Below are 22749 nucleotides of genomic sequence, written 5' to 3' on the forward strand. Positions count from 1 at the left end.
CTCTGCTTTAAAAAGCATAGTTTTCTCATGTCATCATTGTGTTCCTGTCTGTCCATGAATGTCCCTTCACAGAACCAGTCCTTACTTTCTTATGGAAGACCGAAGGGGGACGGTGAAGTCCGTTTGGTGTCAAATGTGGACAAGCGCAGACAGGACAGGTGAGGCTTAAGGCAAAAACCTTTACTGCAATTCACTCTTGTTTTTACTTTCATGTCATGTCATGATGCGTGAATGTTGCAGACATATTTTTTTGTTCGACGTCGCTGTAATTGTCTGCAAGAGGCGCGGGGACAACTATGAGATGAAGGAAGTAATCGACCTCAACCATTTCAAGATCACCAATAACCCCACTACTGATAAGGACTGCAGAAAGGTCAGGCTCAGACAACTGCACCCAGACATCAAACAGTCATATTTTTCTCATGATCCCAGCATCTGCTATTCATCACATTGTTCCATTCTGAAGGGTTTTATAGGGATCGGACCAGCACAATTCAAGTGTTCTGTAGAATAGAAATCCCTCTGATACTTGCCTTCTCCACAGATGGCTCCAGTAACTCTCCTTTAGATCTCCTTTGAGCTGTTAGAGTGTCATAGAATAAAGTCTTGCTGATTTTTTCCCACTCTGTTAAATGTTTATGTCCTTTAGTTTGCCGTAGGATATTCCAGTAATATCCAAACCATTTTAAGGGCAGTGTGACTTACCAAAGTGCATTTTTATGTAAATTAGTTGTGCTGTTGTAAGCTCTTTAAAACCGCTCAAGTCACTAAAATGTTCACATGCAGAACATAGGAAAGGTTGAGGTCTTTGTCATTTCTGATCAAATACATGTGTTAAAATGTTCTTGGATCAAGTAAATAATGCTAAAAAAAAAGAAAACAACAGCAAACAAATGTTTGAACAACTTTCAGGTACTACTGCTTCTCATTGCAGCTTTTCATTTACAATGTAATCTTTTTTTTCCCTCTGTTTTTACGTCAACAGATATAGATAGCAGCTGAGCTGGATTAATGCATTTCTCCATTTAAATAGGCTTATTAAAAAAGATTTTGTAAGCGTTGTCTCCTGAGATGAGCAATCATGCAATGCCCTTTTGTTGCGGTCTTTGCTCTCCATATACATTTTCTTATTTAATTTTAAATATATTTAAAATATAATAAATAATATAATCATAAAATTTTGCATAGCATGTACTTAATTTTATATATAGATATGTGACCCTGGACCACAAAAACAGTCTTAAGTTGCCGGGGTATATTTTTAGCAATAGCCAAAAAAAGATTGTACTGTATGGGTCAAAATTATAGATTTTTCTTTTATGCCAAAAATCATTAGGATATTAAGTACAGATCATGTTCCATGAATATATTTTGTACATTTCCTACCATAAATATATCAAAACTTAATTTTTGATTAATAATATGCATTGCTAATAATTAATTTGGACAATTTTAAAGGTGATTTTCTCAGGATTTAGATTTTGTGCACCCTCAGATTCCAGATTTTCAAATAGTTGTATCTCAGCCAAATATTGTCCGATCCTAAAAGCATATTTATTTTGCTTTCAGATGATGTATAAATCTCAGTTTCAAAAATTGGCACTTAAGATTGGCTTCGTGGTCCAGGGTCACACACACACATGCGCGCAGACACACACACACACACACACACACACACACACACACACAAATATATGCATGTGTGTGTGAACTGTGAGTCAACACATGAGTCACTTGTCATTCATCAACCTGAGATTTTAACAGCCAGGCCATAAAGAAAAAAAAAAAAGAAAAAAAAAAAACAGCCTGTCCCTTGGACTGTAATGGTGAATGTAACTAAGATCAGGCTGAGGAGCACATCGCGGACTGTGCTAGACAGATGTTACTGCTCTTTATGAGGGTTGATGGATGGTGACGGATTGCTGCAGCATGTCAAGTCAAATTCTGCATGCTGAACCAACAGCTGTGGAAAGACTTGGTTGCTTATGACGATAAACAGTCTAAAGTCTGTGTTCATTGTGCAGACTTTTCCATGTCATGTGAATCAGAAGTGGCCTTAGTAAGTGTAGTCTGTATAGAGGTTGCAGAGCTGTGTACTCAGATCGATGTTTTTTTTTCAGTTTGTAAAGGTGGACAGCTCAACCTCAGGTTACTTTTAGTTTCTGATGTTCTTTTGGGGCTTGGCAATAGTGATACAGATGTAAAAATAATGTAGATATGTCTTTAAACTTTTGATATTTTTTTCTCTTTTATGCCTTTCACCAAAAGGAAGGTTTCTTCTGAACAGATGGTCTGGTGAAATCTGTCTCAAGGAGACCTTGGGCAGGCAAAGCCCCGCTGGCTTTTCTGTTTGAAGTGCCTTTCTGCCCCTCCTCAGGACACATATACATACTTAATACACTGAAGGATCTTATTCCTTTACATCTTTGACAAGACCTGTACACAACTGCAGACTGTCTGCAAAACACATGCACATGGAGATACTATATAAAAATACAGTAAAACTTCACAACAACCGTCATTGATAACTTTCATAAATATTACATACTGTTCACAACTGTAGTTTTAGAGGAAAGAAAAGTTACTGATGCCACAGTCTTTGGTTTGCTTGTTTATATTGCAAACATACTAGGGCTTGAACATTAAAAAAGAAAAAAACCTTTAACCAGAAATCTTGTGTGGATTTTATTAAAAAAATTACAATTATAAATTGGCTGATGTTTTTTTCACAGATTAACTGAAAGATGAGGATTTTGTTTTAGTATTTATTCATATTTTGAATTAGCTTAAACAGTTTTTTCAATACATTTTAGTTCAAGTTTAAATAACTCGTATGTTTTCGTCATTTTTATTACTTTTTAAAATATTTCTCTTTAGGTTCAATTTATTTGTATAGCAGTTGTATAAATTTTTGTGTTCAATCATATGACTTATTTCAGCTAGGTGCTTGAAAACAATTAATTTTAAGTTTTTAATCTAATAATTTAATTTATTTGCAATTGCAGAAAAATAAATGGTTTATAGTTTTAGCTTTAGTTAACAATAACACTCTGGACTGGTTAGCGGCTAGGGTGGGATGCTGCAACATAACCCTCAGTAGTGTGCATAAATGCTACACCACACAAACTTACACATGAAAACACATTTACACACACACACACACACACACACTAGTTTGTGATGAATGTGTCCACTCCCCCAAGGTTGCCTCTGGCTGTCTATTGCTGTGTAAAATAAAATGAGCCCCATTTTCCCTCACCCACCCACCCTCACTGCCATCACCCATCACAACTTTAACCAAACTCCATAACCCCTTAATATTCTAATACAGCAAATGCATGTTGTTATTATTATTTTTTTATAATATATATATATATATATATATATATATATATATATATTTATTTATTTATTTATTTATTTATTTTTATTTTTTTATTTTTTTTTGAGGTATATCCATATTGAAAAAATAGATCTTTACATGTAAGTCACATTTTTATTTTGAAGCAGCTATTTTTCTATTTGTCTTGTCCTCTGGCAGTGGTGCCATGGGTTCCACCTCACTCACCAACAGGGGCAGAATGGGTTTGAGTTCCTGTTCAAGACAAAAGAGCTGAAGAAGAAATGGCTGGACCAGTTTGAGATGGCCATGTGAGTTTCAAACCCCAAATCACAATTCCCAAACCTGAACTTTTTTTGTTTAAAGGGGGTGAAATGCTCGTTTTCACTCAATATCCTGTTAATCATGAGTACCTATAGAGTAGTACTGCATCCTTCATAACTCCAAAAAGTATTTAGTTTTATTATAAATAAAAAGAATCACGAGCGCCAGTTGCGTTGACAGTGTTTGGAAGCTGTGACAGCTGTGAAGGCTGAAACTGAACGAGAGCAGCAGCAGCAAGGACTCGCTCCGAGCGGGGCTCGAACCCGGGTCTCCGATGGGAGGCGGACGCACTAACAAGGAGGCAGAGATATTTTAAGCAGTTTTACTCACCGCCTGTGGTTCCAACACACGATCGTGACCCTTTTTCGTTGGGATTGCGTCATCCTTAAGAAATAAACGATACGCAAATCCGTCGTCAAACTTGGCCATGTTTGTAAAACAAGCATTTTAGAAATGCAGGGAACAAACACAAACACTTGCACAACTCCGTTGATGCTCTGTAAAAATAAACTCCATCCACTGGTCCCTTAATGCTGTTTTTTCTTTGGTAATCTGTGCAGGGTTGTCTTGCCCTGGCAACCAAAAACACACTCCTTTTGTGACATTTCGCGACGCTCTCGCTCTGCTCTGCTACACGGGAGCCCGCGCTCTTCCGGCAAACGTGCCCTCAGGACCCATATAAGGAAATTCCGCTCCATCTAACGTCACACAGAGCCATACTCGAAAAAAACTTTCTGAAACTTGTGACAAACCGGAAGGAGTATTTTTGGAACAGAAATACTCCTTCAAACGTACAACTTAATTTTTGAAACTTTGTCCATGTTTAGCATGGGAATCCAACTCTTTAACAGTGTAAAAAACTCAGTATGCATGAAATAGCATTTCACCCCCCCTTTAAAAAAACACAGAAGGTATAAATGTGTACATTTTAAATTCAGTGCTGTACATTTGGTACTGTTCTGTGACGTTTGACAAACTCAGAATCCCAGGAAAGCAGGATCTAAATGCAAGGGGTACTTTATTGAACTCTGCTGAGCAAGTTATGTAATGCTAAATTTCCCCACATGTATTCTGATCTGTTCTGGTTTACAATATGTCATAATGGACCACTTTTATGAGGGTGAGTAAATGACAAAAATATACATTTTAAATGAAATGAATCTGAGGTGACCTGTCACACTGCATTCAAATGCTCCCTGGAACTTTGGTCAATGCAATTTCAGAGTAGTGCACATGACAATATGAATCTACTTTTTTAAGTTAAGAAAGAGGATCTTACTTTCAATAAGGCATTCAAGGCATTTTGATGTCAAGCATCTTCATCATTTGATGTCAAGCATCTTACTTTGTTCTAGTACATTGTGACATCCTGTGCCTGAGATGTTGAGATTTGATAGCACAATGTATTTAATGTGGAAGAAATGAAAAGAGAGACGGAGAGGAAAACTAAAAACAGTTCTGATTTAGAAATTGTGTAGGTTAAAGAGGATATGCCATCCCTTGTGCCGAGAGTCTGTAATGAGGTCTCCTCTCTCGCTTGATATATATGTCAGCCTTTAAAAATGTGTCCCTGTACATGCACGTATGCATGTGGTTGACTGCGTGATGATCTGAAGGGTGCTTTCAAACAACAAATTACATCTGCCGCATGCACACAGCTCTCTTGATGCAAGAATCAATCTTAGAGTCGTTCGGGAAAAGAGCTTCCCCACTGCTCTGATTCATGCCCAGGTCTGGGTCTGGCTTCGTGGGCCACAACATTTACCAGTGCTTGGCCCCCGTTCACTCTGTCTTCTTAAACAAGCAGTTTGTCTCATGCTTATTTTTCCAATCAGCCAAGTTTGCACCATTGCTTTACTGTATTTCTGATTTTCCATTTCAGATCTAATATTCGACCTGAGAATGCCACATTTAACTCTCACAACTTCAGGATGCACACTTTCGAGAGGGCCACCAGCTGCAGCTCTTGTCATATGCTTCTCAGGTGAGCTGACTTTGCATTTTGTGTGCTGAAATAAGTTAAAATTCCCTTGATCTTTTGACAGATCAGAAGTAATTTTACAATATAAAAACAACATACAAGTTTTAGAACTCAAAACTTTGTTTTTAGTCTAAAAACAGCTTATATTGAAGGCGATCTGCCAAAACGACAGCTTTTGGAATATTCTACTCTATGTTGCTATTCTGTGATGCTAGAGGACACAGTGTCTCGTTCCCTACTAAGGAAACCAGGGTTACATATGTAACTTGAGACGTTCCCTTCTGAGGGAACATCGAACTGCATCCTCTAGTGGTCGCTATGGGGAATGGTATACCCCTGCTGCCATGCTGAGGAGCGTGCATGCCAAAAACCAAGACAAGCAATAAGTACCAACTCTACCAAGGTTTTGGGATTAGCCTCTATGACGCATTGACGGCTGTCAATGACACAATCTCCTTTGGCCAAAGGCCTGAGCTGTGTACCCAAAGAACTTACCTGTTAAGGGCTGGGCTTGAGGAAGCCTGAACCTAGGGCAGAGCTCGAAGACTTGGTATCGGAAACAAAGAGATTAATTTTAAGGGATATGGCCAAGCGTCTAGGGACGATATAACTAGATCCTGGCCTGTCACCCAGGGGTTACCACCAGCTCTCTCAAGAGCTTGCTCAAAGGAACTGACACAAAAGATCCTTGGTCGCAAACGCCCTGCTTAAGAAAGGTATCACCAAGGATACATCAGTAGAGTGGATCCCAAGCTGAGAGCCGGGGCCTTAGCCAACTCAGAAAAAGTGTTCAAAGCTGGTAGCACGTAACCCTTACCATAAACAATTTTAGAAAGTGCACAAGATGCTTGGCGTGCACACTTGCAACAATGTGGATTTTAGAAAGTGCACAGAAGCTCAGCGTGTGCACTTAACTTGGATTTTAGAATCACTGTTGCCAAGGGGTTACCAAGGCCTAACAATGACTGTGACATGCTTAAGGTAGAAGTTACTTAGTGCAGTGGAACGCCTGCGTACTCAGAGCGCATGTGGACTGGAAATGGTGAGCTCATGGATATACCCTCCAATTGAGGGGAGTATCACCAACTAAACCATAGTAATCACTGGATAGGCTCAATAGAATTATACCCATACATTAAAGGGGTTAAGCACCCAACTCTCAGAATGAGGGGGGACACAGATGCTTGATTTGGAAACAGTGTACTCATAGATAACTCTCTAGTGTGAGGGGAGCACTACAAGCTCAACCACTGGAGCAGCCTGTCAGGGAGGCAGAAAAGGGCCTAACAAGCTGATATTGCTGTCTCACAGAGCTCTAGGGAGGTTGAAGGGGAAAATTCTGATGTTCAGGAGGGAGCGGTGTGCTCATAGGTGACCCTCTAAAGCAGGGGTTCTCAAAGTCTACATTCAAAGGTCCAAATCTGAATTGTCATCAGTGTCAAAGGTCCGTAACAATTGGTTATTAACCAATTGCAACCAAAACATGTTTTTAATAAACATGCATAACAAATCAACACAAATTTGTGAAAATTTTTTTTGCATTCAATATACATTAATAACAAGTGCAAAAGTGGCAAAACAAGTATTTTAAGTGTCAGCAATAGAGGTCGACCAAAATGGGTATTTCTCTGGTCGATGCCAATATTTAGAAACTCAGGGCAGATAATATATGATGCTGATTTTTGGCATCATTTGGCAATATGTTTGGCCAATTTTTTCCCTTCATCTCATAAAAAAGTTTGAGTAAATGTTTATTGCAGGGTACAAGATATAATAGTAATAGTAGTTGTACTAGTAGCCTAATTCATTGTAATACATGGCTTAAAACTTTTTAGGGTTACTCCAACCCAAACTTAAAAAGGTTGTCATTAATCACTTACCCCCATGTCATTCCAAACTCGTTAAAGCTCAGTTCATCTTAGGAACACAATTTAAGATATTTTGGATGAAAACCTGGAGGCTTGAGACTGTCCCATAGACTGCCAAGTAAATAACAGTGTCAAGGACCATAAAAGGTATGAAAAGATGGCATCAGAATAATCCATGTGCCATCAGACGTGCAATCTGGGTTATATGAAGCGATTGGCACACTTTTTGTAAGCAAAGAAAACAAAAATAATGACTTTATTCAATAATTCCTCTGTCAACGGTCTCCTCTGTGTCACTCCATATCACTGTGCTGCGTGCGCTCTTCTGTGGGGACCTTTGACAAAGGAATTTTTGAATAAAGTCATTCTTTTTTGACTGCAGCTAGTAAATTAGGCATGGTCACTGTAAGAGACAATATATCAAATATTATGATACACATCTGATTTCTTACTCACCTGTTTACGTTGACTTGAGACATAACTGACTGTTTTTCGAGGATACTCGCCAAGACGGGTATGCCAACATAATTTTGTATGTATTTATTGGTTCAAGAGCAAGAAGAGGCAAAACTCAATTTGGTGTTCACGTGCTGTGAGATGCGCACAGAACACATCATGCGGGTGCTGAATTATCGCCACCACTTTTCACTCAACTAGCAATGACCCTGGCTACATACATTGTTTAATTAAAGTAATCAAATGTACAAAAACAGTGCGTATTCTTCATTGTGCAAATTAAATATATTTCTTATTATTAAAGTTACAAAAGTGACTTTGCTGTCACTTTTAGAGCTGCCCGGATTTAATATAGCCTACTGTTACACGTTTTCTTTTTCATCTCTTTGCTTCCACTTAAGACATAAATTACTGTGTTTACAAGGATACTTGTAAGGACGGTTATTTTGACACATATAAGCGTGTGTATTAAACAGTTCTTGGCCTATAAAGCAGTTAATAATGTTCAACTCCCCCACGCTTAATGAGAACTGTATTAACGTGCATGCATGCCTCTCTGATTTGTTCTCAGTTGTTTTTAAACCGCAATGCTTTAAAATCACATGCAAATGTTTTTGTGACCACATAGCACAGCAACGTCATGTAAGCGTGTAACTGCAATAGAGACGATAGTTTAAAATTTCTACCAGTTAATGGTGTCTACCATTATCATCCACCCTTAAAACTCCATGTATGTGCATTGATCAGTGTTTATATGTTAATAAAATCCTTAATTCAATCTGTTCATCATACAGTGTGGTCATGTCTTTTCAGAAGACTTGGGTTAAATGTGAGTCATTACTCATTTTGTTGACATTAACTTTCCATGGAGGGGGGCGGGGAAATCTTCTAGGTTTTATTGGTTTTTTGTTTCGAAAGTTTAACAAAAGTTTTATGAAGTTGGAAAAACATGATGATGAGTAACCTGTAAAGATGTCTGAATTGTCATTTTTGTGTGAACTATGCCTTTTAAGCTAAATTACATAAACTGAAAGCCAGAAAACTTTGTATTTCACAAGGTCTGTAATAGCCATTTATGTTATATTTATGCTTTATATAACTGAATGAAGCCAGCGCTGACCCCATGGTCCTTCTGCTCTTCAGGGGAATTTTTAATCAAGGCTACCTTTGTCCTAAATGCGGAAACGGGGCTCATAAGGGTTGTCTTGGAAAACTAGGAGCCTGTGGAAGGGCAGGTAATGGTCAGTAAAGAGCCTCTGCATTAACCAAGTTGGCATTTCATTGCTCAATGATTTATATGTATTCCTGGAATTTATACCCAGATAATTTCAGATTCTCTTTCATGTCAGAGATTCATGAGTTTTGAGACATACCATAAATATTTCAGTGAGTGTTGTAATGTAACTGTCATACCACAGTTTGAAGGTAACAGAGCTTGAATATACCTTACCTATATGAATAAAAGCTATATATATATATATATATATATATATATATATATATATATATATATATATATATATATATATATATATATATGTAGGGTACAATGGGGCTAAAGGTGACCTGGAGTAAAAGGTGCCTTTGATATTATTTTCATCTAAACCACTAGATGGCACAAAAAGTAATGTAGCATTTTCGAAAACATCAGATTTACAAGATGAACTTGCATATTTGTCTGATCCTTGACGCGATGGTGCACAACACTGCAAACTTTATTTTGTGCTTACTTTATCTAATATTTAATGTTTTTAACATGTTGTAGGTTTAAGTAGCATATTAGAATCGCTAAATGTCTTCTTAACAATTTTCAGTTTTGCTTAAGATAAAAAACGAAAGAATATGTAAAAGTAAGGTATTTGGGGTTGGGGCTAAAGGCAAAGTAATTAACATGATAATTATAAGATAGCTGACTTTTTCATTTGTTGATATGATATGGTTCGATTCAGATGGTAGATATCATATATTATGTTGGGTGTCCATATTAGAGATAATTACCATATTTAGAATGAAACCATAATATATATATAAAAAAAAAAACATGATATTAAAGGGTTGGTTCACCCAAAAATATTACTTTTAGATGAATCCAGTCAGAGTTATATTAAAAATTGTATTTTATCTTTCAAGCTGTTTAATGCCACTCAGTGGGTGTTGCATGCATCAGTCCAAAAGAAGTTAAATTAAAAGTTTCCATCCATAAAAGAAGTGTCTCACACAGCTCCGGGGGGTGAACAAAGGCCTCCTGTAGCGAATCAATGCTTGCACAAACGTGGAAGCAGCTCTGGGCGAATGACGTATGAGGTCAAAATTGTGCATGCGCCAGTGAGTTAAGTCTCATTAACAGGATCAAAGAAATCTACATCGAAGTGATTATTGCAAGCTACATTAAAGTGATTACAACGTTTTGAATATGGATATTTTTCTTACAAAAATGCATCGATCTGCTACAGAAGGACTGCAACACCCGCTGAGTGGCATTAAACAGCTTTAAAGATCAAAGACAATTTTAATATAACTCCGACTGAATTCGTATGAAAGAATTCGTATGAATAATTTTGGGGTGAACTAACCCTTTAATCATATCATATGATAAAATATAATTTGTTGTTACTATTGTAAATATATATTATGGGATCTTTACTTATTAAAATGATTTTGTTTCTGTATTTTAAAATATATATTTTTTTCTATTAACATATTTCAGTGTATTTATTGAACAAAAATTTATTATTTTAGCTATTTTTCAAAATAAGCAGAAAATAGTACAAAGCTTGCTAAAGTGATTTTTTTTAACAAGTATTAACTTAGACATTATTTAAAAAACAAACAAACAAACAAACAAATAAAAATATTATTTTAGCTGAGGTATTTGTATCGATACTGTGCCTTTTGCCCCGTGTGCGGGTACATTCATGAACAACTTGAATTGTTTATTTTGACAAAATCTGTTGCTCCATTAATGTTCAATACAAACATATATATTTTCAGCATTTATACAATTTAGGCACAGTGAATATACATTTTTTTCTAAAGGTGTGCCTTTAGCCCTGTTGCACCCAACACACACAAATCAGTGTGAATGTCTCCGTAGTATGGCTCTCTAGATATAAAGCAAATAATTCTACTATATTTACTTGCTGAAGAGGTCATTAATAGTCTAAACTTTAGATCTAGATTTGTTTAAACTTTAGCCACTGATTTGTAATTTGAGCTTGTACAGCCTTTTTGATCCTTTACAATTTTTCTTTTCCTCTTTCATCATGTTTTCAGGTGCTGCTGTTCAAAAACCACAGGTGAAACCACAGACAAATTCATCTAAATCTAAATAGTTTGTCCATATAATACACTTCAAAGATGGTATTTCCAGACTGCAATATAAAATGATCATCCTTTATGGATATTTGGAAGAAAGAGGAAAATGATTGTATAATGCTGCCTGAAGTATGTTTTATTTTCATTTAAATGTATGATCATTCTACTGACAGAATGCAGGCTTAAACAGAATCGATGTTAGATTGTTTCTTTGTGCTAGTGTGTAAATTTACCTTGACAATATTTTTACCAGTGTTGCAAAAAGCAGAAAACTAAAGCAGTGTGTGTTCATATTGCAGGGAATCTGTTAATGATATTCTCTCCCTTCTCTTATTTCACAGAGAAAGACAACACCTAGGAAACAAGAAGACCAAGGCAAGTGTCTTTTTCTCCAGCATGCTCCTGTATATAGACTGTGATGTTGTCAAGACTGGTCTAAGACTCTCTTATGTATTATTTGTTTAATGTGATACACACAGTCTTTTGTTCCACATCATCAGCCTTATTGTTGTTCATATGAGGAGGTTAAATCAGGTGCTAATTGCTGGGAGCTCAGTGAGTAATACTTTGAATTCAGATCCATGTGGCCTTGCCAATACACTGTGTATCATCAGAATGATGATGAGGATGATGGTTATCTCCATTATCATGCAGTAATACTTGGATAGTTGAAATACTTCTGGGAATGTTTGTAGAGTGTGTAACTCACTCCATCCGAAACTATAAACAGCAATTATGATGCACTCGCTTTTATGATCTCATATTAATTCATCATTTGTACTTTTTTCAAATTCATTTGTCACACCGCAGGACTGTTTAAAAGAAACAAGCAAAGGCTAAATAGTTATAAAAATGGCAAGAAACTTAAAAGAAAGTGCATTCATCTAAACTGTAAAGTATAGTGTTGGAAAAAAAAAGCCCAATGATTGATTGTTTGCCAATACACACTATTGGCAGTGTACCACAGCTCCTTTCTGCACCTGTTTAAATCATTTTTTTATAACAAATTGTTTTCAGTCCAATACGAGTGATAACCAATTTTAAAATGCAATTTAATTAAAATAAATTGTCATTGTTTTGTGTGAGCTATGAAATCAACATACAACCAATATGTTGAAATTATTTTGTTGAAATTATTTACCGTATTTTCCGGACTATAAGAGGGCTTTTACACTGGGCCCGTTTGCTGCGGTCCGAGCCCGAGCGCGACTGTTTCCGGCGCCACCCGCAGCGTTGGTCTGCTTTCACACTCAATAGTTGTATCGAACCCACGTGCGTTTGCAGTCACCTTACATCATCTCAAACGCAGACGGAAAATGCATGGAGAACACAACGCGAATGAGCATAGTTGTATTTTATTTTTATTTTGGTGCTATTATGCACAGCATAATTTATTTTAATTATTTAATTTTAATAAATTTAATTTTGACTTTTAGGAGTGTGTGGAATCAACCTATGTTCTTTTGTGTGTTGAGGGAACAATGATATCGACAGTGTTACGCATGCGTGGGATACTTTACTTCCTGGACAAGTGCGCACCCAAGTCCGTGTTGCTTGCACATTCACGCGAACTCGGGAGCAACCGAACTCAGACCACCTTCTCCAGGTAGTCTCGGGTTCAGTAGCCCAGTGCGCACCAGGGTCCGATGACAGCATTCATAAAAGCGATTTTTCCTGCGAACCAAGAGTAATGAACCAAGAGAAAACATTACCGTCTACAACCATGAGAGGGCACTCTATGCTGCTCACTGCTCCTGTAGTCTACACTGAAAACATAGAGCTCCCTCTCGCGGCTGTAGACGGTAATGTTTTCTCTTGGTTCTTGGTTCTAAATAAATGCGATTTACAGTCCAGTGCGACTTGTATATGTTTTTTTTACTCTTCATGATGTGTTTTTGGACTGATGCGACTTATACTTAGGTGCGACTTATAATCCGAAAAAAAAAAAAAAATTCTATTGAATTGCATTACGGGATATTCTGTTTATCACCAGCCATAATGATTCTCAGAACCATGTCACGATCATATGTACAACCAAAACCAAAATGAGCAATCAGCTCGAAAAATATCACGTTTCTGGTAAGAAAACGATTAAAGTAGTTTGAAAGTATAGTTAGATGGCAACAGTGTAGCGACCTTGTTATGCGTTCGGTCATTCTCAGAAGAATTACTTGTAAACAGTCAGGAGAGTGTCTCATTTTCCTCCAAAAACACTACCACATCATTTTATTTTCAGAATGGTGAAACTTCGTGCTCAGCTTAAACAAGTGCTGATTTTCAAAATTGCTGCTGTTTGGTTTTGCTCTTCTGGGACTAAAAACAATCCTGAGTGCTGAAGAGACTTTCACATGCCGTTGAGATTGGCAGGGGTGTCTTTATGTTGACGGGAAGTAGAAGTGGTCAAAACAATATATTATAGATACTGAACAAAATTACCTCGCTTATTTTATTACTGTATAATTTGAATGATAAATTTCTGATTTAACAGAGAGTTTTGACCAGTGTGATAGTTTTAAATAAGCTTGTGTGGAGTGTGCTGACAACTGAAGTGATAGAAGCTCAGAGTTGAAGTAATTTTATTATCTTCATTACTTACACAGTTCACTGTACAGTAGTGTTTAAAAAAAAAAAAAAAGAAAAACCCAGCTCTGGCACATTTGGCTGTGTTAATTGGACCATTCGTTGTACTTCTCAGTAACTGCAGTGGATTAAGTGCTTGTATTGAGAAAGTCTGATTTGTTAATGTATTCTTTCTTCCGGATGTCTAATCTTCACAACAGTTTCAGCAGGTTAAACATTTCCTTGATTCAGGTAGTTGATAAACTGAGGAAGTCAAGTTATAAGTTATCTAAAAAACACAACTCTTCTTCCTCTTCAATATCATCCTCAGTTTCCTCTTGTGGATAGGTGGTTTCAGGATTACTATCTGGAACACTTTTCTCTTCCATAGATCTGCTTTGAGAAAACTGTAATTGCATGTTATGATTTAAAAATTTTGTCACAAATTTGACACTCCTGGTGAACACCACATAAAACACCTAAGATGTCAAATATGTGTGATTCTTTAAGTTAGCTGAAGGCAAGGGCTGCTGAGTCAATTGAGTGGTCTGTAGTGGCAGGAAAATTCCTCCTCGGTGCTGTACCATATTATTGCTCACGATTCAGAAGACCTCATATAGCCTAGCTTAAATATAAAATTATCATTTTAAATTCTAATAATAATGTACAATATTGCAGTTTTTACTGTTTCAAATAAATGCAGCCTTGGAAAGCATAAGAGACTTCGGCTACACATATATACACATACATGCATACATTTGCCACTAAAATATATGTCACTACCACATGCCTTGACTGTCACAAAACCAATTCCTGGTTGTAAAATTCACTGTAACTGTAATATTTAAATTAACTATAATAATTATGTCAAAAAGGCTTAATGATCACATAGTATTTAGCTTTTATACTGTACAGTTTATTAAAACAAAGGCAAGGAGCTTAGTTTAGTAACAGAGGATGCAGTTTAGTCTACAGGAACAGATCTCCATAAACTTCTCCAATACATGTAAAACAACAGTTTTTACTGTCTACTTTAAGACCCAAGCACCTGGCAGTATTAAAAACAGCAAGTTTATAGACTGGATACTAAGGAGCTGTTTAATGCTAGGAGAAACCCCCAGCCTCAGTCCAGAGGCTTCAGGGGAAGTTTATGTTGTTCCCCAGCCTTATTAACTGCCATACACCGAGGCTCTAGAGTAAGAAACAGCCTCAGATGATCTCCTTCTCGGTCATTGGTTAGTGTCACTGCCTCTGATTTAGTAGATGGGGTTGCGGAAACAACAATTGCTGCTGTGTGTCACTTTATTTGTCCTTTGTGAAAGAGAAAAGTGGACATTCATTTTGGGTTGGAAGGGCCACCCACTGAGCTCCAGCTCAATGTTGGTGTGGAGCAAAAACAACAGTTGTGTAGTTCATTTTATAAACTGATGTATCATAAGCTTAAGCTTTCTGGCTTTATATATATATATATATATATATATATATATATATATATATATATATATATATATATATATATATTTTGTACTTTATTTTGCCTACCCGGTAATTGCTCTCCGTTCTATCAGCTTCATAAGACACATCACCTGTAAACTTTTACATAGTTTTTTTTATTGTACTGTATTCAATGTAAACTTGTTCTTAAGCCATTTGACACTTGTAATCTGATGAATTCAATTAGACAATGAGTTGGACTTGATTGTTTCCATTGTTTATTATTTGCTGTGAAGATTGAAGACTGAAAATTGGCTTTTAAGGACCAAAAATGAAGTCAATTGTTTGAGAAATGAGAGGGTTGGTGATGTCAGCTAAAATTTTAAGAAAAATCTTTTTTTGTTTGTTTTTTGGAATTATGTACACAAATGCAACATGCAAAATAAGACCAGGAAGATGTTTTAGGAACAGTGCCAATATTGCTTTTATGTCACATTTTATTTCTACAGGTTTGCCAAAAATGATGGTAATCAGAGACTATTTTGGGGTTCCCAGTCCTCCGGGTGGACCACCGCTGAATGCTCAGATTGGTGATGTCATAGAGGTCATCTGTGCCGATCCTCACAGCTCCTGGTGGGAGGTCAGATAAAGTATTGAGTATTTAAAAACCAAATAGTAGAATTGTGTTCTGTGGTGTCACGGGACCCTGAAGCTTGATCACAACATATATCAAAGCAAACAGGGCACATATAACCTTTTCTACAAATATGTCTTATGACATTTCAACCAAATGATAAATGCAGTAGCCAGTATTTCCATAGCCAATGGACTTTCGACCCATTTACGGTTAATTATGAATTTTGATTTAATTAAATTAAATTTTTATATTTTTATTTTGAAAATGAATACAGTTATTCTGCAAGGATTCATTAAATTGATAAAAAAATATGCAGTGGTGGCCAAAGTTAATAGAACATCAGATTTTTCTCCAGCTAAAAAATGGTTTTCTAAGTTACAGTAGTTATTTCTATATTTTGCTGTATTGTGTCAGTAGGAAATATCTTGTAATGTCTTGTAATGTATTGATTACATTTCCATTTTTTTGCTGATTTGCTACTGTAAATACAAACACATCTGTATTTAGTACTTTAGTACAATATACGAAAATGTATACTATAAATAATATCTGAAAACGTGAATTTTTTTCACATTGCTTTTTAATATGAACTGATACCTAAAAGAGCCATCAGATGTAGTAACTACAGAGTCTTTACAGAATGAGTTCAGAGTCTTTGTTCAGGCATGTTTCGGCATTGCTGTTTTGTCTCTAGCTTATTGTCACAGACTGTTCCTGTGTTATTTATTTCTGGCTCGTGCCAGGCTGCTGTGGTTCTTTTTCTGTATGGTTTATGGTGGCACTAAAACCTCATCTTCCTCCTGGTGTTGCTCCAATCTGGCCGACGTGTCTCGAACAGCTCGGCAGGGAATAGACACTTAGCGAGATTTCCCATGCTTTATGCTGGGCCATTTCTGCCTGATTGCACACACCGAAGCAGAAAAAAACCCTACAGCTCAAAAATGGATGCCAAGAGATTCACAGAGCCAACAGACTGAAACAGGCAGCGGCTAGACATGCGTGTCAGCAGTGGTTCTCCGTGCACCAGGCAGGTCAAAGAGGGGAGCGAGAAGCGCTGCTGTTGAATGATAATGCACATCACTGGTTTATTTTATCTTGTGTGAAACGACACTTAACTCTTAATAAGGCTACTAAATCTTCAGGATCCCATGACACCAAAGAATGGAATTACAGCGCACTAAGCATCCATCTCCCATGTTACTGGAAGACAATTATCTCTGTCCCATTGCCAGAGCAGTGCAATCGATCACTGTAATTTAATTTGATCCTTTAGGCTGCCAACTGTTTACTCTAATAGGGTAATAAGTTTAATCTTTATCATACGCTTATCTGTGGCGTAACAAATATAAAGGGCTTTCAAAAGCTACGGCGAAACATTATTAAACCAAATAAATCATGAATAGAGTTCCAGTTTGGGGCTCCAATCTAATTTGGGGTAGAGGTGCATTTTTCTGAAATTCATTTTATACTTGTTAAAGATGATTTTAAAGGGGGACAGGAGAGAAAAATATATATTTAGCAGTATAGCTGTTTGAGAAGAGGCTCATTACACCCTCAGTCAAACCTTCAGCCAAACTCACAATCAATCATAGGCTGCAAAATTTTGGCATCTGGTTCCACCGCATTCACAGCACATTATAACCTCCCAGCTGTTGTTTCGTACCGAGTCGGGGGGAATTGTCAGTTTTTATCCAAAAATATACAGATAATTGTGGCTGAAGCCATGCAAGAAATGAGACTATTTTAAAACTGGCATTGGGCCTGCGATTGCTCAATACAATCTATTGCACGAGGTCTAATGTAATTCATAAATCCAAATAAACTTATAGCAGCAATATCAAACAATGGCTTATCGGCGAATGTAGTAATTCACAAGGTTCTGCTGTGGAAGCTGTATGATTATTCAGCATTAGTTGATGCTTTCATTCTGATGCGTAACGGAGTTTAACCGTGGGTAGGGGCTGAACAGTAATTAACTGTGGCTCTAAATGAGATTCACTGCTTGTTGTGAGCTAATTGTCTTAGATTTATTAAAGCAAAGGGGAGGGGGAGCATCACCGCAAGGCAAATATAATGCAATTAACAACCACACGTCTTGGCAGGGCAAAATCCTGACAACGCAAGAGACCGGCTTCTTTCCAAGTGATGCAGTCAAACCCTGCCCATGTGTATGTATATTTGTATGACTTGCATAATCATTTTAATGCTGTTTATTTCTGTTTGTGTGAACTATGTTCAGTACATCAGCGGCCAAAAGTTTTGAATAATTATGATTATTAAATGTGTTTGAAAGAAGTCTCTTATGCTCACCAAGGCTGCATTTATTGGTTCAAAAATACAGTAAAACGTTTTTATTTTTTTTAATAAGTATTAGTATAATTGAAAATAACGGTTTCTATTTGAACATATTTTAACAATGTAAAATATTCCTTTGTTGGCAAAGCTGAATTTTCAGCACCTATTATTCCAGTCCATAGTGACATATGGTTCTTCAGAAATTATTACTTTTTTATAATGGTTTGTATTATTAATGTTGAAAATTTGTATATATAATGAAAAACTAAAATGGGTATAACTTGTAGTGTATATAATTATGACAGTGATTATAATGTTTCTCATCCTCAGGTACCGAGGTCAGTCGACTATTCAGCTCAACCCTGGTATGTCTCAACAGTAAATGTTTAATAACATTTATTCCAATGTCCACATGAAACAAAATAACCTGCATGACTGCATATGCTGGGTGATGAAGTTTTGGTTTTAACCACGTGCATGTTGGCTTGCATGATCAGGTTCGCCGGGCCCATGGAGAGGCACCACGCAGAGTCTGAGCTCATGGAGAGAGAGAACAGCACCTTCCTGGTGCGGAACAGGAGCCGGGAGAGCAGAGAGTATGCTATCAGCATCAAGTACGTGTAGATATTATTCCACTTCATATTTGAGCCAGCGTGTTTTTATTGCGCATAAAATTGGCATGACAGATTGTTGTGAGGTCCTTCCACAAATTCTTTTTGCATGCAAAGCTTAGATTTCTTTATGCATTTCCCGCCCTGCAGCCCAATGCATTATGCATCATAGGATTTGCATACAGCCACTAATGTGTAGCATATATTTGGTCAGTGAGTGATCACGCACATACTCACTGTGGGCTTTATTACCTCAGAACATTAAATAGTTGCGTGTCTCATGCTTAAACCAATCACAAGGTCTTTATCAAAATATTTTACCATCTGAATGTGTTGACCTGCGGTCAGGGACCAACAGAACTATTTCACATCCTTAGGCTATAGTTAACTCTCCACAACAAGCTCACACTTAAAGTTTAAAGGGGATTGTGGATTTTGGTTAAAGGTTATGGAAAAACCTACGACTGAACATTAGATCTGCTCATTCTCATGACATCATTAGATTAAGTATTTATAGGAATAGTTGGAAATTCATTCACTTCATTTTTTTATTTACTTGTCCGTTTAACGCTCACTTATTGCTCATTTTAGGATCTTGAAATGGTTTTAATTGCCCATTTAGTATGCAATTTAATGTGCACTTTAATGTGCTCCATAAATAAATGTATTTATTAAAACTGCTTTGTTGAAGATGGAAATGATTGACTAAGTTTACATGGACACCATAATCTAATTGTTTGACCACAAAACTATAGTCATAAAGGGTCAATCTCTCGAGATTTTTACATCATCTGGAACATTTGGCCGAGATACAGCTATTTGAATATCTGGAATCTGAGGGTGCAAAAAATAAATAAATAAATAAATAATTGAGAAAATCACTTAGCTAAGAAGTCCTTAGCAATGAATATTACTAATTTTCAAAATATTTCCAAAATATCTTCATGGAACATGATATTTACTTAATATCCTAATTGATTTTTGACATAAAAGAAAATTGATAATTTTGACCCATACAATGTTTTTTTTTTTTTTGGCTATTGCTAAAAATATACCACAGCAACTTAAGACTGGTTTTGTCTTCCAGGGTCACAATTATTTACCTTATCCTGAATAAGACAACATTATGATTAAGATTATATGATTTGCTTTTAGAATACTCCTTTCATGTTCCCGTTTTGCATGTTATGGTACATACAGTAGATTGATTAATTGCACACGTCATTATGTCACCATGCGATGCCATCTGACGTCCCCTCCAGAATTTCACGTATAAATATATAGTTCATCTTTGTTATTATGCCATATATAGTTTCATTTTTTATTTACTGAAAGCTTTGAGTGCATTTAAAGGGTTAGTTCACCCAATAATCAAAATTATGTCATTAATATGTAACATAATATATGTCGTTCCAAACCTGTAAAACCTCCGTTTATCTTCGGAACACAGTTTAAGATATTTTAGATTTAGTCAGAGAGCTCTCAGTCCCTCCATTGAAACTGTGTGTACGGTATACTGTCCATGTCCAGAAAGGTAAGAAAACCATCATCAAAGTAGTCCATGTGACATCAGAGGGTCAGTTAGAATTTGTTGAAGCATTAAAAATTACATTTTGGTCCAAAAATAGCAAAAACTACAACTTTATTCAGCATTGTCTTCTCTTCTGGTCTGTTGTGAGATTTCAAAACACAACAGTTAAAAGCTGCAGTAGGTAACTTTTGTAAAAATGTATTTTTTACATATTTGTTAAACCTGTCATTATGTCCTGACAGTAGAATATGAGACAGATAATCTATGAAAAAAATCAAGCTCCTCTGGCTCCTCCCAGTGGTCCTATTGCCATTTGCAGAAATACTCCGCTCCCGGTAAGAAACAACCAATCAGAGCTGCAGCCGTAACTTTTTTCTGTTCAAAATTTGCAAAATAGATATAAGCAAATACACCATGAATCCATTTTCCAAACTGTGTTTTTAGCCTGTCCTGAAACACTAGGGTACACCTATAATAAGTGTTTATATTCTGACTATTTTAGATTGCTTCAGGGGTACCGCGGCGGAGTAACCCAGTACCTTTGTGATTCTTCATAGACATAAACAGAGAGAAGTAGCTCCGGCTACGATGTTCTTCTGCACGACGCAAGCAGTTCTGTTTATTAACCGCTAGAGCGTTAAAAGTTACAGAATGCAGCTTTAAGTGATATCCGGTTTGCGAACGAATCATTAGATGTAACCGGATCTTCTTGAACCAGTTCACCAAATCGACCTGAATCGTTTAAAATGGTTTGTGTCTACAATAAGCATTAATCCGCAAATTACTTAAGCTGTTAACTTTTTTAATGTGGCTGAAACTCACTCTGAGTTAAAACAAACCAATTTCCCCGAGTAATTCATGTACTCAAACAGTACACTGACTGAACTGTGATTCTGTGCTAATGTTATGAGCCCAGGTAAACTGAAGGCTTGAATCAAGGACAATCATAGCAAATTAATTCATTAGGTCGAGCGCAAAAGAACCGGAGAACCATTTTATTCAACCGGTTTATTGAATCGAACTGTGCGAAAGAACTACTGGTGATCCAAAAACCGATGCAACCGGTGCTTGATTTGAAAACAAGTCAATCTATTGTTCGTTATCTGGCTCGGCTCGGTGTTCATCTTCAGTTATCACTTCACAGCAGTTCAGTCAGTGTACTGTTTGAGTACATGAATTACTCCGGGATATTGGTTTGTTTTAACTCAGAGGGAGTGTTAACCACATTAAAAAAGTTAATGGAGACGCGAACCGTTTTAAACGTTTCAGTTCGATTTGGTGAACTGGTTCAAGAAGATCCGGTAACATCGAATGATTTGTTCGCGAACCGGATATCACAAACAGCTGTTTTGAACTCTCTCACAACAGACACGGAAGAGAAGACAATGATGAATAAAGTCGTAGTTTTTGCTATTTTTGGACTAAAATGTATTTTCGATGCTTCAAAACATTCTAACTGACCCTCTGATGTCACATGGACTACTTTGATGTTGTTCTTACCTTTCTGGACATGGACATTGCACTATGGACATTACATTGCAATATTTTATTTTTCTGCGATATATATTGCGATATGAAATCAAATTTTTTCTTACAAACAAAAATGGGGTGAGCACACTTACATTCTCATTTTAAATGATTTAAACATCGACACCATCGTGTCAATTGATTAATATGCGCAAGGGAGAAAGAGCAAGACAGCGCTCATGTTGTTGAAGACATTGAGCGTGCGGCCGGGGCTTGCTCTCTCTCTCTCGCGCGTGCGCTCTTTCTCTCAGGCCGGTGACAGGTGCAATATTTGAAAATGATAATTAATTTATTTATTTTTTAAATTACATTTATATCTGAATATATGTCAACCTATAGACTTTCAAACATCTAAGTGTCATGAATTAATATGTATCTGTGTACAAAATGACATATAAACATATTTTCCTATTCTATTTTGCCTGGAAACACTTCCAGCACGCTTGCGTGTCGCGTGAAAAATAGGCGTCGGTTCTATTTCTAGCATGCACGCGTTTTCGAGCCGCGCATGAGACGCGCGTCTCACGCAGGCAGTCTGCAAGCTCTAACCTGTTAACATGGGAGCCGAATAAAAAACGGACACGCCACGCAGCTGAGACGCTTGCGCCTCGCATCTAATGTGCCTCTCTGGCCCATACAGTTAATGAATATGGATCAACTACGACAGCCTACATTGCACATCCTGCGATGTGACTATCGTGGATTTGTACATCGCGATATCGATGCTTAAACAACACATCGTGCAGCCCTACCGTACACACAGCTTCAATGGAGGGACAGAAAGCTCTCGGACTAAATCTAAAATATCTTACCGTGTGTTCTGAAGATAAACGGAGGTCTCACGGGATTGGAACGACATGAGGGTGAGTTA

General features: G+C 36.9%; 1 protein-coding gene across 6 annotated transcripts in view; it reads left to right on the forward strand.

Moving 5' to 3' along the window:
• The window catches only part of LOC127951048 (guanine nucleotide exchange factor VAV3), a 72638-nt gene that overhangs the window by 27412 nt on the left and 22477 nt on the right, over positions 1-22749 (forward strand). For 4 of the 6 annotated variants that reach the window (XR_008152579.1, XM_052548656.1, XM_052548659.1 and 1 more), the window contains exons 13-23: positions 73-158; positions 241-373; positions 3542-3651; positions 5547-5648; positions 9113-9210; positions 11243-11265; positions 11626-11659; positions 15787-15917; positions 18017-18082; positions 18540-18574; positions 18707-18823. Coding sequence is in view for 5 of the 6 variants with exons in the window: in XM_052548656.1 (XP_052404616.1) it covers positions 73-158; positions 241-373; positions 3542-3651; positions 5547-5648; positions 9113-9210; positions 11243-11265; positions 11626-11659; positions 15787-15917; positions 18017-18082; positions 18540-18574; positions 18707-18823 (935 nt within the window). In the remaining variant the exon portion in view is untranslated. The remainder of the gene's footprint in view (positions 1-72; positions 159-240; positions 374-3541; positions 3652-5546; positions 5649-9112; positions 9211-11242; positions 11266-11625; positions 11660-15786; positions 15918-18016; positions 18083-18539; positions 18575-18706; positions 18824-22749) is intronic. The other 2 variants (XM_052548657.1, XM_052548661.1) reach the window with 1 other exon arrangement.

The sequence above is a fragment of the Carassius gibelio genome, chromosome B2 (genome assembly GCF_023724105.1).
Source record: "Carassius gibelio isolate Cgi1373 ecotype wild population from Czech Republic chromosome B2, carGib1.2-hapl.c, whole genome shotgun sequence".
Classification (NCBI taxonomy): domain Eukaryota; kingdom Metazoa; phylum Chordata; class Actinopteri; order Cypriniformes; family Cyprinidae; genus Carassius; species Carassius gibelio.